This window comes from Chamaea fasciata, unplaced genomic scaffold (assembly GCF_029207755.1).
Source record: "Chamaea fasciata isolate MVZ Bird 193981 ecotype frontalis unplaced genomic scaffold, bChaFas1.0.hap1 SCAF_9, whole genome shotgun sequence".
Taxonomy (NCBI): Eukaryota; Metazoa; Chordata; class Aves; order Passeriformes; family Sylviidae; genus Chamaea; species Chamaea fasciata.
This window is the reverse complement of record NW_027094094.1, coordinates 4,155,769-4,172,195: the sequence shown is the minus strand read 5'-3', so window position 1 is coordinate 4,172,195 and position 16,427 is coordinate 4,155,769. Positions and strand designations below refer to the sequence as shown.

The window sequence follows — 16,427 nt, the reverse complement described above, 5'->3', positions numbered from 1 at the left end:
GCGGGAGCGGCGGTGGTGGTGGGGGCGTTGGCTCTGACGTCACGCGGGCGGTGGTTCCGACGTCACGCGGGCGGTGGTCGTGACGTCACGGGGCGGGCGCAAAAATGGCGGCGGCGGCGGGAGCTTGGCTCAGGGGCTGCGCGAAGGTGACGCCTCAGGGCGGGACGGGGGCGAGGGGAACGGGGGCGAGGGGAACGGGGGCGAGGGGAACGGGGGCGAGGGGAACGGGGGCGAGGGGAACGGGGGCGAGGGGAACGGGGGCGAGGGGAACGGGGGCGAGGGGAAGTTACACCCTTCCCTGCTGGGCTGTTGCAGCTCCTGAACCTGCTGGTGTTGGGTGGGGGTCTCTGGCTCCGGAGCTGTCGGGGTGCAGGGGCAGCTCTGCGAGGCGTGGGGGGCGCTGAGGGAGAGTCCTTTTCTCCTTCTGCCCCGTGAATTGGTGTGTGGAGGGGCGGTGTTGGGTAAGCTCGTGCTAAGAAAAGTTCTTGCAAGTCTTAGGAAATGGTTGTGAGGAGGCGGCGCCGTCCCGGCGACAGAGGCGCTTTGAGGTCTCCTTTAGTTCTATATCGGCAAAAGGTTCTTCTCCAGAGGGTGCTGGCACTGCCCGGGCTCCCCAGGGAATGGGCCCCGAGGCTGCCAGAGCTCCAGGAGGGTGTGGACAACACTCCCAGGGATGCCCGGGTGGGATCCTCGGGGTGTCTGTGCAGGACCAGGAGCTGGACTGGATGATTCCCTTTCCATTCGGAACATTCTTTGTTTTTCTAAGCACACTTGTGGCGCTGGAGGTGTGATCAAGACACGCACGAAGGGTTTTACCACAGCATTCCTTGGCTGGTGACACGTGCTGGCCTGGCACCTTCTCATGCAGCTCACGGGTGTGCTGTGGCTCTGGAAATAAATTGAAATAAAGAAAGGCAACCCCAGAAATGAAGGCAAGCTTCCCATTGGGAAGCTTCTCTGCTGGGAAATAGGAGCTGTGTGGAGACCAGCCGCGATGGATAGAGGAATGGGAGTGACCAAGGCAAGCAGAGTGAGCTGAGGAAAATATTGCTTTGGGTTTTTCCTGTTTATATCTTAATGCTGCTGCCAGGTCCAGCATTAAAATTTTGCTTTAGATTGTGAAACAAACAGAAGGAAACCAGGAGAACTGATCTTTTAAAGAGCTGAGGTGGAGGTAATAATGGAGATAAACAGAAAAATCAATGTTATCAGCAACCAGTTCTCAAAAGCATGAGTTTAGTAGGGCAAGCAGTTGAATCCTGTAGCAGCATAAATCACTCACTACCTGCAGAAGAAGAGCAGGGAAAAAGGCAGGGAAGCAGCACCCAAGGATTTAAGTAATGCACATGCTCTGTAAATATCTGCCTGAAATTAGTGATCCCACATGGCCCCTAAGAAAAAGAAAGGTACACAATAATGTAGTGATTTGATTATTTATTTAGTTTTTAAATCTAAATGTTGAACTAAAACATAATTTCCACACTGGGCTGTGATTCCTCTGGTGCAGCTGTGAGTTGCTGCTCTTTGTGAGGCTGTTGCCAGCATTAATCCAATCCCTTGGATGCATCCCACTTCTTCCAAAACTTTTCAAGGTGATCTTTTTAGGAATATTTAAAATATTCGTTTGCTCCCGCAGCACCATTTTGGTCGTGTCTCAAACAAGTGCTTACTAAAACACTTAAATGATAAATGTCTGAACCTTTGTTTCCCCTGCTGTGGTGGGACACCTTTCCCTGCCACCCTCAGGGAAAGCCTGGAGTGGTTTCAGGAGATGGAATCCCAGATTGCTGTGAGGCCACCCCATCCCTGGAAATGTCCAGGGCCAGCTTGGACAGGGCTTGGAGCAGCCTGGGATTGTGGAAGGTGTCCCTGCCCATGGCAGAGGGTGGAACTGGATGAGCTTTGGTGTCCCTTCCAACCCAAACTACTCTGATTTTATGCTTTATATTCTCAGTGATTCACCTTATTTATGCCACAATAAAGGAAAACACTCTTTTCTTTGTACTTGGGAACGAAGCAGTTCTTGGGAAGGAGCAGGAAGTGTGTGTGGTTTGTTGCCCTGTCACTGCTCAAGAAGCTGCAGAAGTTAAATAGAAACGTGCATGTGTGTGCTCAGGTTTTTCCTTCCCAGACCTTGCCAAGGGCAGACTTGCACAGGTGGGTGTTTGCACACCTGGCTGTCGGGTGACCCCAGAAGAGCTGCATGATCTGCAAATAATCCATGCCTGCCTGGCTGCTCCCAGGTTTAATCTCTATTTAAACAGTGTTTTTCTTTATTTTGTGAAGACCCACAGTGACTCCAGTAACTCCATCACCATTTGAAAGTGTTGCAGCTACTGCTGACCATCCAAACGTATTCATCTTTTACCCCTGCTCACCAGTAGTTGTTTTATGTCACCAGGGGTGTTGAATGTGAATAAACACTGAATGTTCACAGCAATATTTGTATTTTTTCTATTACCGCTTCTGAGTGGTTGTTGTTGTTGTTGGGTTTTATTTTATTTTATGCACAGCTGTTTGTGCCAAAAATCAGAGTTTCCTTATCACAGCAGACTTTTGCTTCTTGTCTCCAGAAGAGTTCATGGATGTGTTTTACATCAGTTCTTCAGCCAGGGAGATGACAAGTGTTGAAAGCCGACATGAAAGAGGGGGAATTATGAGAAGGATCAAAGGAATTTTTACTTCCTGACCCCAGAGTTTCTGCTGTTTTGTGAGGAATGCTGCTCTCACAATGTGCATTGTGGAATTGCCCCGAGTTCTGTGAGCTAAACAGGCGCCTGCAGAGGGCACCGCCAGGCTGGTCCTCACTCTGGGGTTTACAATGAGTGCTGCCAAAAATGTGTTTTCATATCCTTCATGGCACAGCTGTGTCTCTCCTGGGGGTTTCTGTCAGAAGTTGTGGTGGTGGGACATTTGTGTCTCCACACTTGAGACAGACATAGCACAAGGGACAGAAATCTGGAGCAAAGGTCAGACCTGTGGACATCAGCCCCAGACTTTGGGGAGCCCTGAGAGCAGAGCAGAGCCATTGTTCTGTCCTGCGAATTTGGAGACACAAACTGTGCTGCTTTTCAGGAATCTTTTTTAGCTGCTGCTGGCCTGTTACTTTTTGAGCCAGATCCTTTATGCCAACTTCCTTTAAAATCCTAAGAAATTATTCTGTGTTTGGAAAGCATATTGGCCTTCACACCAAACTTACCTTTCTAAAGCCTGCTATGAGGTAGTTAAGTCTTTGGACACAAAAGTTTTTAAGTCTCTGAGGGACAAAGCTATCACATTATCTATGTCCTCACACTCACTGTGTGTAGCTTCCTCCCAAAGCTACTGTTCTATTAATTTTTGTGACTTTTGCCACATATTCTCAATACTATTCTGCACAGTTGAATGCTCAGCCTCTGCTTTTTTGGTTGGATAACCAATGCTTCTTGAAATCGCTGTTGTGTATTGTGGACAAATGGGGAGCATAAACATAAATCACTTAGTTTTAGTTCCTTCCCATGCTTTTAAAATGAATCAACCAAACAAAAACATTATTTATTAGTTACACTATCAGCATACTGACTGTGGGATTTTAACTGTATGGAAATTAACTGTACAAAGCATTCAAGTGCCAGGCCTTTGTCTACAAAATGTGTGCTTATTCTGAAAATCATTAAGTGGTGGATAAGAATTCAGTTTGAACACAGAAATCCACAGTGCAGTTAAAAGTTAGGCTTTTTCTCAGCAAAATGCCAATAATCCACATGAGGGGCTGTCAGATTGCTTTGAAACAGGAGTTGCTGGTCTCTAGAAAAGCAGGGAGAAAGCTAGAGTCAGTCATTAAAGTTCACAGGCCTGTAAAAGTCACCATATATTTATTTTGTATTTAATCTTACTGCATTTGTTAATAAGAGTATTAATTCTGTTGAAGTATACAGTTACCACTCTGAATATTGCAGTAAACTTGCAAAATCATCTATAAAAATAAATACTATCAGCACGGTTGATTTGCTGTAAAGACTGAAATTGACTAAAAAAATGTTGGTGCATACTTTGTAGAATAGCCTTGTATTAGTAAATTCCAGGAAAAAAAAATCTGTTTCATGTTAAAAGAAAAGTAATTAAAGAATATTTTCTTTTAGGACACTTTCAGGGGAGGGGGAGGTTATATTTTCTCAAAAATTTTCAAGCTGTACATTAGATATAAGTTAAATTTCCTAATAATTTACTGAATAAAAGCACTGAGTAAAGTTATATATTGCTGTGTGCATACAAATCTCACTGTTTGTGTGTTGTGTATTTGTTGCCCACAGCTGAGAAGACACATGCCAGCACACTTGGCTCCTTGGAGGATTTCTCCCTGTGTTTTCAGATCCTCCAAATCAGAGCTCAAGCCAAATCTGGCCAGTGATGGACTCATCTGTGGCCCACTTCAAACGTTCACCGAAGAGGAGGCCATGCTGAAAGACATGGGTAGCTATCATCTCTGGAGTTAAAATTCAGAAATGTTTTAAATCAGAGGGGTATTTTAGGGATATTTAAGTAAAAGGGATTATTAAAACTTTGCTTCCATTATTTATTTCTAGTGAGATGTTGAGATTTTTGGGGGGCGTTGTGCTTTGCACCTTGTGTTGCTTGGGCCGCTGACTTTCCTGGGAGAGTCAGAACACATGCATGGACTGTCAGAAGCACCACATTCCTGTTCTGTTGATCCCCAAGCAGACTGTTGGAATATTTACACATTTTCTATCTTCTCTTCACTGCAGTGACCAAATTTGCCCAGGAACGAGTTGCACCTTTCGTGCAACAAATGGACGAGACGGCGAAAATGGAGGAGTCCATCGTCCAGGGATTGTTTGAACAAGGGGTCTGCACACTTTTACCTAAGCTTTCATTTGAAAAGTAACATCATTTTATGAATCTCTAACTGTGCCTTGTTCAGATTTTTAGATGAAAAGATTGAGGAATATAATTCAAATGAGCTAATCGTTAAAACTTTTGGAGTTGTCAATCTCATGACAACTTTCTTTACAGCATTATCACTCTCCATCTTTTACTGGAATTTTTTTCCATCTCCCTCCATACCACATACTTCACTTTATCTTTTAGTTCCTTGTCTTCCCTCCCTCCCTCCCTTTTTTTTTTAGTTGGATAAGCATAATTGGATGCTGGAAAGGCCATGACTCCAAGTGTTGATGGAGAACCAGGAGTCCTCTGTGCCTTACTGGGCAGCAATGAGGATTTACATTGCCCAAATCCTGCTGTTCATTCCTAGATTCAATTTTAGCCTTTCCAGCTATCAGGACCAACAAAATTTATATATTTGCACCTTTACCATTTCAGCTGATGAGTATTGAGCTTGGGGAGGAATATGGAGGAACTGGAGCTTCATTTTTTTCAATCATATTGGCAGTGGAAGAATTGGCCAAAGTTGATCCAGCCGTGGCTCTTGTGTGTGAGCTCCAAAACACTCTAACAAATAAGTTGTTTACTACCTATGGAACAGAAGAGCAAAAGAGAACTTACCTGCCCAGGGTGTCTAAAGATACAGTGAGTCCAAGTCTTACTTTACTTCACCATGTAAATTATATTATTGTTTAGTAATATTAGTGGGATTGTTTTTTTTCCGGTGACTAATGTGTGTCTGCAGCTCTGGAAAATGTGTGTGAACTTTGAAACACTGGTTAGAGCTGAGATCTGTGGGGATATAGATACATCCTGTCATCAGTAGCTGAGGTAAAAGTGGAAAGGCACTTATTAGTTTCATTAAAATTTAATTTACTGTGGAAAAGAACTGTAAAGCAGTTGACTTTGAGAGATGTGTAATTACACAGTGTTTCTATTCTTAATCTCCATAGCTGAAACTCAGTTCCTTTAATGCAGTAGGTTAAAATGTTTGAATTTAAGAGGCTTGTGCTGGCTTGTGAGTATTTTCCTTGTGGGATTTATTTATATTTGTGAAAATTAAATTGGCTTTTTCCCTTCCCTTGACAGCTAGGCAGTTTCTGCCTCTCTGAGGCTGGGTCTGGCAGTGATGCTTTTTCCTTGAAGACTCGAGCTGAAAAGAAAGGAGACTACTACATTATCAATGGCTCCAAGATGTGGATTAGCTTAGCAGAAGATGCAGGAGTTTTCTTTGTCATGGCAAATACAGACCCATCCTTAGTAAGTTGCTACAGAATTCTTGCATGTCAGTGACAACTGCTGATACATGAAACTGTGGATTTTGTTATTAATAATCCGATGTTAGAGGTTAAAACTCTGTGCACCTTTTCCTAGCTGACTGCAAACCTTGAAAAATATTTCCCAACAAAACTTGAGAAGCTGGTGATCAATTTCATGAAATCCTCCAACCAGGGAAAATAAAAATGTCAGGATCATGGTTGCTTAGATGAAGAGCACAGCACTTGTGGTGTTCTGAGTAACAGGACTCACAGTCTTACTTCTGACTTAGTTGGCAGGTTCCTGTTGTTAAAAGGCAAAATGGAAAACTAAAAAAGAGTTCTACAGTAAAGTATGTTCAGCTAAAAGTGTGAATATGCAAGTATCAGGTTTGTCCCCAGTCTGGATGTAGGTGGTAGGTTTTGAGGGATATTAGTAAAGAAAAACAGTTTTTGATTATTTGGAACTCCCCCCAGGGCTACAGAGGAATCACATGCTTCGTAGTGGATCGGAACACAGAGGGGCTGCAGGTGGGCAAAAAGGAGGACAAGCTGGGGATCAGAGCATGTTCCACCTGCCCAGTCACCTTTGACAACGTGAAGGTATTGTAAGTTCAGCTGTTAAAGCATCATTTGTGTACAACTGGAGCCTGACCACACACAGGGAAAGAATATTAACTAAATTCCCTTTGATCTTTTCCCTTGGACACACTGATTGTTGGGCATATTCACATTTTCCTCCCACAGAAGTCTAGAGAGGGGTTGGATTTCTTAAATTTTGATGTAGATTTTCTCACTCATCAGTTTATAGCCACGTGAATCTGGGAATGCTCTAATCAGGTATCCTAGGAACCAAATTGTTTATATTTTATGCCTTCACTTATGAGGAACAATTGATAAAACCTGTGAACCCTTTTAGGAGTTGCAAAGCAGAACAGACCAGGAATAATTGGGTGGTTTTCTTTTTTAGGTTCCTGAGAGCAATATCCTGGGACAAGTTGGACAAGGCTATAAGTATGCCATTGGAATGCTAAATACTGGCAGGATAGGGATTGCTGCACAGGTGGGTGATTTGGTTCATTACTGAGCTCAGCCAGGGTAGAATTGGAGTTGGGACTGAGATTTGTGGAATATTTAAAGCTGTTTAGAAAAATACTTTATTAAAAGCTCAAGTGCCACTAGATGTCACTGTTCCCGTAGCAAAGTTGCAGTGAAGGTGGGAAGTGCCAGTGGGAAAATTCTCCTGGGGTGACATAAGCAATAGACTTAAAAAACATTAAATGGCAATTAGCTTGTCTTTGGTCGTTAACTTATTGCTACTGAATTATGTCCACGTTCTTGTGAACACTGTGAAAATGTATTTTACAAACAAAGCTAAACTTTGGAAAATGTAACACACTGAAATGTGTAATATGAATGCTTCCAGCTGGGATTGCATGGGGCTGGCAAGTGTAACCTAGTGCTAACTGATGTTTTCCCAACAACTTATTTTTAAAAGTCAACTTATTTTCAAAATAAACGTGATTTTCTCCAGCAGAACTGTCCCAGTTCGTTGTTGTGTTGGAAAATTGCACTGTATGGCATCTTAGGGGAAAATATTTACTGACCTTGGAGTTATTTCAAAATGCTGTATTTTGCTGTAAAGTCAATTTGGGTTTCAGAATGCTGCTGCTCTCAGTGAAAATCAGGTTCAGCCCCAGAATAAAATTACTTGTGATAAGTTTTTATATTTTTAATTTTCCTTAGAAAGTAATCTTTTCTTTGTTTATACTTTGTTGTGCAGTATTTCTGTACTACCAATCCCCTTTATCTTTGGCTTGGTTTGCAGAAGATCAGAAGAAATCATCTTCATGAAATTGAGATTTTCCACATGGCAGTACTCTGTGCTGATAATTAGGCTGGCTTTTCCATCATTTCTAAAGATTACCTCTGATTAAACTTTGTCTGATATGGCATTTAAAAAGGGCTGTGGGCCCCATTGTTCCCAGAGATATAAATAATATAAAGGCTCTGGCAGTAAAATACATGGTCTGGATTTTACTCTTAATTACTCCAAGTTACACCTTAATTAAAAGTTAAGGTCAGGTAGTTGTTATATCTTAGTTACTGCTTTCTTGGCACCTTCAAATTAAGAGAAATGGACTTGACAAGAACAGCAGCTCTAAAGCCCTGTGGTATTGAGTTTAGTTTTGCAGTAGTAATCGTTTTAAAAGATAATGAAGATCTTATAAAATGTAATTGTGGCTTTGAAAACAGTTTCAGATGGTTTTAGTGCAAGGCAGCTGCAGTATTATTACAGGTGCTGGAGTTGATGTACTTGCTTCTTATAATTTGACAAATCTGGGGTTGATTAGCAGCACACTGCAATATTTTCTTTAATTGTTTCCCTCTGTATCATTTCTCTTCTGTTGTACATCATTAAAGGTGGTTTTTCTAAGCTGCCTGATGTGAGACTTTACTGCTTCTGCCTTTGTGGAAAGACAAAATTGGCCTAAATTTTTCTACAATTCTTCTGCAGAGTTGGAAGATGGTGCAAGCAATGTTCTCTCTCCTTCCACTCCATGAGTTGCTAACTTCTGAAATAAATTGGCTAATTCTGGTAGTCTGGTGTCTTCTAGAAAATGAGAAATTGTCTTGATTATGAAAATAGTTTCGATTAATCATTCAGATTATTTTTCCTTCAATGGGGTAATGTAGATTTATAGATCTTCAGTTTACAGTCATTTTCTTAAGCAATTACAAATTTTCCAAAAAAAGACTTAATATTTATGCAATTACAGTTGACCCGTAAGTTTTGTTCGAAAAATGAGTGGCAGTATTTTCAGAAATACTTGCCTATAGTAAGAAGTGGGCATGTAATAAGTTTGTTCCTCAAACTTTTAATTATTATGACTCACCTCAGTCTGATAACTGCAAAATTCTGGCTCCTGGGATTCTCTGTAGAAGTTTAAGGAATATCTAGGTAGGAAGAAAACACCTTTTCTCCTGGATATCAACCTGCCTGACCAGAAGATGACCACTTATTATCATCTCCATCAGGTGCATTGAATTAATCAATTTTTTCTGTCCATATCCTTATTTTTCCTTACAGATGTTGGGACTGGCCCAGGGGTGTTTTGACCGTACAGTTCCCTACACAAAGGAGAGAGTCCAGTTTGGGAAAAGTGTCTTTGATTTCCAGGTACTTGTTCATGGGATGTTTCCTCCAAGATAGAATAGCGACCACAATAAACAGTAAAATCAGTATTATGATCTGCATAATTCATGTTTCACTTCATTCCTTGTCTCTCCTCAATATTTGAGAAGAATTTTTCAAAAAAAATCCTGGATAAATGTTCATATGCCACATAAAATTCATCAATTCAGTGCTGTATGCCTTTGCAAGTGCCACACAAATAATTTAAAACTTAAAAATATTATTGACATATTTCTTTTGCTTGATAACTTATTGACATTCTATGAAAATAATATACATGGAACTCCCTTCTGATTTTCCTAGCACACTATACTTAATGTGCTCCAGTTTTTATGCCCTTTCATGAGGTGTAGGGGAAGGGCTTTTTTTTGGAGACACTAGAGATGATAAAAAGATGAGGGAAACTGATTGAATTATTAGATTTCCTGTGTTGTACAAAGACATTTAGTTTTCATTATAATATCTGTTTCTTACAGCGAAAAAGACTCTTTGTTGCAAAAATGATGTATAGTTTAATAAGGAAGATACATAATTGTAATTACTATAGTAATTTTCTTATTAAAAGAAACCTACATCTCAGCTGAAGAGAAAGAACATTAGCACTACTCATAATTTATGCAAATTTTAGGAAGCACTCATAGATGCCTAGGAAATGATTGGAGCTACGTCTTTTGAATGGGAAATGGAATTTCTAATTGCCAAATCATTTTGGTATTTTTGACCTGCCTATATATTTCTGCAAATCTGAGGGAACGGTGTTAATGTTCTAATAAGATGAAAGATTTCATTGTGTTTTAGACTACTAAATGTTCATTTTCCGTGATCATAATATTTGGGTGTTCTTAAATAAACCCATTCTTCTGTAATACCACTCAGATGTGAGCTCCATCACCTCGTTCCTTCCCCTCGAATCCATTCCTCACTCGTGTCCTCTGTACCTTTAAGCTCCTTCTAAATCTTGTCTTGTGCCTCTGGGACAAGGAAAGGAGTTGTCACCTTGCTAGTTCTCCACTTTATTCAAGAAATGCTTGTTTACAGGTCTTCCTTGGTGAAGCTCATTAGGGAACCAGACCTGTTTTTGTCTCAATGAGCAGCTGCAGAGTGATCCCGAGGAGGATGTTAAGATTGGGATCAAATTTTCCTTTATATTCCTGGGTTTAAATAGATAACTCTCTGTCCAACCAGTCAGGCAAAAAGAACCCCAGTGCTCCTGAATCCAAGAACAGGAAAGGGGGAAATAGGACTGCAGTTCCTGAAAGCATTTTAGTGTCCCAGTTTTCCCAACCTCTGTCGATAAACACGGAAGGAACCCAGAATTACTTCCCACCTGGATTTCATATTTTTATTTTAGAGTGCAGGTGCATGCTGTGGTGAGCAGAAGGTTTGTGGATGGGAGCTGCAGCGGGGCTGTGGCTGTGTGTGATGCTGTGGTGCTGTTGCAGGGGATGCAGCACCAGATTGCCCAGGTGGCCACGCAGCTGGAGGCGGCCCGGCTGCTGACCTACAACGCGGCGCGGCTGGCCGAGGCGGGCAGGCCGGCCATCAAGGAGGCCAGCATGGCCAAGTACTTCACTGCTGAGGTACCTGCAGCTCCCTCTCTCCTCTCTCCTGCTGCTAAAGCTCCTTCTGTTACCCAGTAACTCGTAATTCATCTTTGCTGTGAAATCTCTGGATGTACTTTTATCTCGGACGCCACATTCCTGGAAGTGTCCAAGGCCAAGCTGGATGAGGCTTGGAACAACCTGGGCTGGTGGAAGGTGTCCCTGCCCATGGCAGGGGGGTTAGAATGACATGAGTTTTAAGATCTCCTCCAACCCAAACCATTCTGTGTTTCTCAGTCTGTGCAGAGAATTTAAAGTCCCCAAGCAATAAGCTGCTCATGCCCCTGGATAAAATTTTTAAAACCAACCAATGGCACTAAAAGAGGAAAGTGAATTAATACTTCCACTTATCTAGAAAGATTTAATTTTCTCAGAAATCTTATTGTGGTATGAGAAATGACACTGTGAAGAGTTCATTTGTGACCATTTCAGCTCTGCTGGTCACATCTGTGAGTCTTAAAATGGCTCAAAACTGGATGGCTTCTCTCTCTTTGCAATTGCTGTCTTGCAAACCACTGCTGGTCTTTTGCACAGAGCAGTATAGAAACTATTGCTGTAACAATTAGTGAACTCCTGATGTCCTCTAATTCATGTTGTTTTTATTCTAAAATGGCTTTCTAAAGATGAATACCAAAATACCCATCCTTTTTCCCTCCTGTTCTAGTGGCTGCTTTATTCCCTGCTTTGTTATTAATTAAGTACAAAGTATTAGTTTTACCAGCACTGTCATGGAGTTGAATCCTGTAACGCTGAAACTCTCTTCATAGGTTGCAACGCTGACAACCAGTAAATGTATTGAATGGATGGGAGGTGTTGGATTCACCAAAAATTACCCAATAGAGAAGTACTACCGTGACTGCAAGATAGGTGAGTGACACTTCCTTACCAAGTAGCTCTTGTAGCTTTAGTGCTATTAAAGTTTGAGGAAGAAGGGCTGGCTTTTTTTCCTCAGGATATATTTTCCTTGAGACTGTATCAACACTAATTTAAAGGCTCAGATATAAAACTTCAGGTATGAATGTATGGACATGGAAGGCTAGTTAAAATATTTCATTAGATACCAACAAAATACAAACACAAACACTGTGTCCCGTTCTATTAGGAAAATTTCTGTAAAAAATAAAGACTTGAAAATATCTTCATTTGCTTTAAGATCCGAATCCGTGTGGAGTTTTCTTTTCAAGGCTTTCTTGTTTATCAGATAATCCTTGGACACAACCGTTTGATATTTTTAATAATATTACCCTTTGGCTTTTATTATAATAGCATTTGGAACTTCTTCATTTTTGTTGGCTATTTAAGAATTGTTTTCCAGGAAAATGTCTTTGCAGTATGTGGTGCCAGCCAGAAAAGTGCTTTAATTGTTACAGATAATAAAATATGAATGTTTATAATATTATGTAAATAATTATAATTCTGTGCTAGCACTTGCACAGTAAAGCTTCATTTTATAATTGTAAATGTTCTAACTGGACTTTAGGATGATATTTTGGTCTCTCTTCATAAATTCACTGTGGGTTTAGAGTCTACTAATTTGTTTTCTTCTGATTTCAGGTACAATATATGAAGGAACTTCAAATATCCAGTTGAGCACAATTGCAAAATTCTTAGCACAGGAGTATTGAAACCGTAAGGACTTTCTTGACGCTATATGGAAATTGTTTCCCTGAATACTGATTGTGATTTACCCATTTATTTGTAATTACAGAAGGCACTGATGACATCAAAAATAAGAATACATCATCACGGTGAAATCACAGGGAAAACCATGAATTCCCCATTTCAGGAGAGTGAATAATTCATGTGGAATCATGAATTCCACATTCAAACCCAAACTTCTTTCTGCCTGAGAGACTTCCAAGCCCTGGATATAGCTGCCTTCGGTCATGCCAGCAGTTCATCTCCACTTGGAGATTTCCAGAAAAGAAATCCAAATCCCTGGCATTTCTGTTCATCCACCTGGGAGAAGGGACTCTCCACGTGCAGCAGAGCTGGTGTGTGGCATGGAGTTACACTTGGGATGTGCTGCCTGCATTAGCATGGGGTGCAAGAAGAGGGAAGTGGTGGTTTCCTCTCTTTCCAGGTGGAGCTGCTGTAATTGGAGTCATTTTTCTAGCAGCCCTCAGTGTGTTCTTAAGGATATCTTTGTAATTAAGCCCTTGCAGCCCCAATTTGTACTCCTGAAAGTACAAAGTGGATAATATCCACCTCCCTTTCCAGCCTTCTCAGCTGTTAAGGGTTTTAATCTAAGAGCCTATTTATAGTTCTCCTTTCATAAAAGGTTGAGTTGAAATCTTTCTGAAATGGGGTTAAAAAAGCTCTGGTAGTTCTGCAAAAGGACAGATACAAGCTGGGTAATGGGAGTGCTGTGATGCTCCCTCACAGTGGCCTTTCCACACTCAATGCATTTTACAAACTCTAAAGGGAGGCACTGTTAATTTGCAGCCTAGAATTCCTTGCTCCTGGAAGTTAGTAGTTCTCTAGCACAGTTTTTCCCTTTTTTTAACAGAGAAGAAAGGGCAGGGGGGTTGGGAAGTATTTGATTTTTTTATTTGTCTCTGTTTACTCTAAAATTAGACATTTTATTTACAGCAGAAACCTCTTCAGTGCTGGAGAGCTAATTAACTAATAATCAAGAGACAGGAAGCTTAATATATGAAAAATCATCCTAATTGCTGTAATTGGCAATCTGCTTCAAGTGTTTTGGGGAGGGAAGGATTGGTTTTCTGGTTTGGGCTGACTTAGAAGAATCTCATTTTTAAAGCTTGCCTTTCACTGATGATTCACTCTGAGTGGAGCTTAGAACATTAGAGGCTGAGACTCCCAGAGGATTTCCTAGCAAAACCAGGGCAAGTGACACTTAACAAGTGGGATTTGTAAAACAAGCAGTGCCTTAGACAAAGAAACAAGCAAGGATGAAAAGCACTATGAAAAAAGTTCTCTGACTTCAAAGGGAAGTAACTGCTTTAGTGAATTAATCCCTCTATGTACACGCTTTGCCTGTTAATGGGCAAAGAATTACTGTGGTGATTATCCTTATGCAAATAGAAAAGCCCCTCCCACATTGGTTTGGTCAAGAGCTTTGAGATTTTTCAAAAAGTACAAGAGTAGGAAGGTAGACTAGATGGTTTCTCAAGTTTTCTTCTAGCAATATTATTAATCATAATCGTTATTAATACAGTTCAGATTTGCTTGCAGCCTTTCTTTCAGCTGAATTGAAACAGCTGGGGAAATTTGGATTAGAGTTAAGACTACAGACACCACAACATTTAACTACAGTTATTCTACTCAACACAGCCTACCTGTGAATCTGAAACAATCATAACCACACTGCAAAATGTTTGAGTTGATGTTGATTACTGTGCTGAGTTGTGCCAAGGTGAGGCAGCCCTTGGCTGCTGAGGTTTAATCTGCTTTGCTCACCTGAGTGTCCACAGAAAACAGGGTTTGGTTTTTGCTCTGATCTCCTGGTTTGAGACACTCTCAGCTTGGCATCTGCAGTTCTGTGTGAGACTGAGGCAATACTTAACTGATTCAATGCAGTGCCAGAAGCAAACCCTTTGTGGAGGAAAATGCAGAGCTCTTTGAAGGACTGTTAAGAGCTGGATAGCCAGGATTATGTAAAAAGACTCTCCCTTTGTGTAAAACTGTGTCAGGTAGCCATTTGAAAAAATAACCGGGAAAAAAATGAGATTGATGTGATTCCTCAGTCTGATATGGCATGCCTGAGTCCAGGAAACAACCTGGACATCCTCATCAGCTATTCAACAGCAGCTGATGAGCTTCTTTTCTCAATAAAAGTAAGGTCAAGCCTTTAACTAATGTTGCAGCTGTAAATATTTCATGTCTGTTATGTATGCTGTATTTTGTACAGTTTTGAAAGAAATAAATGGTGTATTGTATTTGTATATGAAATTCTGTGGAGGAATATGTGCACAAATCAATTATAACCCCTGAGTAAATTTTCTTGTTGTTTTAAGAGTTTAGGTACCTGTGTGGAGAGCATTGGCTGCTCTGGTCACTGATTGTGGGGAGAGTTAACTTGGAGAGTCACAGAATGGTTTGGGTTGAAGGGACCTTAATTCCCACCCCTGCCATGGGCAGGGACACCTTCCACTATGCCAGGGTGCTCCAAACCCTGTCCAGCTTGGCGTTATTCCCTCCCCTCCCATTCCTGTTCTGAACTCAGATGTTTGGTTAGCAAGGAGAAATGCTGTGCTGTTATCCAGGAGCTGTTTAGAGCTGTCTGTGCTCACCAGACCTTGTTCTGGTTTGGGACAGGCATTTTTGGGTGGTCATAAATAGCAATTCTACATTTGGCACTGTGGGCACAGGCTGCAGAGCTGGTGTGGGCAGTGCTGGGAGCTTTTCGGAGCTTTTAAGCTGCTTTATGTACTCAATTTGTATTTTATTAGTGGCTTTTCCCCTTTTTTGCCCTTAGTCCATCCAGTCTGTTGTCCTGGAACAGCAACTTCAGTATGAAATGTTGCATGTGAGCTTCCCTGGTTAGAAGAAAAGACCTGTATTGAGAATGTATTAAAAAGTGCCTGAATTTTGTTTTTGACTTGATAGAATGCTGATCTTGTATATCAGTTCATGCTTCTCTAATAATCTGTCATTTAAAATTGTTACCAGACCTTGCAGGTTGTGTACCAGGAGAGAATGACTGAGTCATGTCAGGTTTCTCTAGTTCTGTTCTGGTTGGTGATCAAGGCAAATTTCCACAGAAGGGTTTAATCACTACTTGGGAGATACTCAAATACAACATTTTATATCATCTTTTCTATGCTGTTGTTCTTTCTTTCACATTTTCTTTTCCCCGTGTAAAGATTGTGTTAGAAAAGGCTTACATGAACTACAGAGTTGTTGTTCTTTGGGAGCCTTTTCCTATGCAAAGACTTTCCTAATTAACATGTTATTGCATTTCCACTTGAAAATCTTTTGGTGAGAGACACATTTCAAGTTCTTCTACCAAGCGAAGCTCGACTGGAAGCCCAATCTGCTTTGAAAGCAGCTGTCTGTCTGCCCTGTGCTGGTGCTGGATTCACAAAAGCTGAAGAAATGCTTTTCCTCAGCCCCAGAATGTATTCAGGACAACTAGAAATAACCAGTGTGCTCCCTAATAGCTTGTTTAATGTTCGAAGGAACATGCAGCGTACACTGTAACATTTTTTTCTGGTGAAATATTTAGAAATATAAATCAAAAATATGTGCAGTCTCACTAGACGGTAATAGCATTTTTATATTTTTGTCTTTCAAGATCATTTGGATTTACATCTTTCTGATACTATTCTCTCTCTCTCTCAGTAACTGTGGAGCTGCTAACGCTGGAGGACTTGGACAAACTAAAAAGAAGTCAAGTTTTTAGTGACTTTTTTAGTGAGGCTAAAGAGGGGCTGTTTGCTGCCTTCAGTCAGGAACATTTGGCCAGGTCTCAAGCAATGACCCAGCCCTCAGTGGAACAGAATCATTTCCTGATCATCCTTCTCA

The 16,427-nt window shown here is 41.1% G+C and overlaps 1 protein-coding gene across 2 annotated transcripts; it reads left to right on the top strand.

Moving 5' to 3' along the window:
- The first annotated feature begins 74 nt into the window (after positions 1–74).
- On the top strand, positions 75–15,721 carry ACADSB (acyl-CoA dehydrogenase short/branched chain). Of its 2 annotated transcripts, XM_066190768.1 has the most exons (12): positions 75–146; positions 4,293–4,452; positions 4,746–4,846; positions 5,323–5,529; positions 5,974–6,144; positions 6,618–6,743; positions 7,111–7,203; positions 9,232–9,321; positions 10,779–10,916; positions 11,705–11,804; positions 12,492–12,566; positions 12,646–15,721. In XM_066190768.1, the coding sequence occupies exons 1-11, from the start codon at positions 105–107 to the stop codon at positions 12,560–12,562; spliced, it is 1,299 nt and encodes a 432-aa protein (XP_066046865.1). In that variant the 5' UTR covers positions 75–104; the 3' UTR covers positions 12,563–12,566; positions 12,646–15,721. The 2 variants fall into 2 exon arrangements, with proteins under 2 accessions (XP_066046865.1, XP_066046864.1); XM_066190767.1 differs by having other exon boundaries at positions 12,492–15,721.
- Positions 15,722–16,427: the final 706 nt, after the last annotated feature.

What these genes read in the sequence shown, in the direction of transcription:
- ACADSB (XM_066190768.1), top strand. Translation starts at nt 105, where the DNA reads ATGGCGGCGGCGGCGGGAGCTTGGCTCAGGGGCTGCGCGAAG. An exon ending in AAAGTGTCTTTGATTTCCAG is followed by an intron (nt 9,322 to 10,778) that starts GTACTTGTTCAT and finishes GTGCTGTTGCAG; the next exon opens with GGGATGCAGCACCAGATTGC. An exon ending in CCAAGTACTTCACTGCTGAG is followed by an intron (nt 10,917 to 11,704) that starts GTACCTGCAGCT and finishes CTCTCTTCATAG; the next exon opens with GTTGCAACGCTGACAACCAG.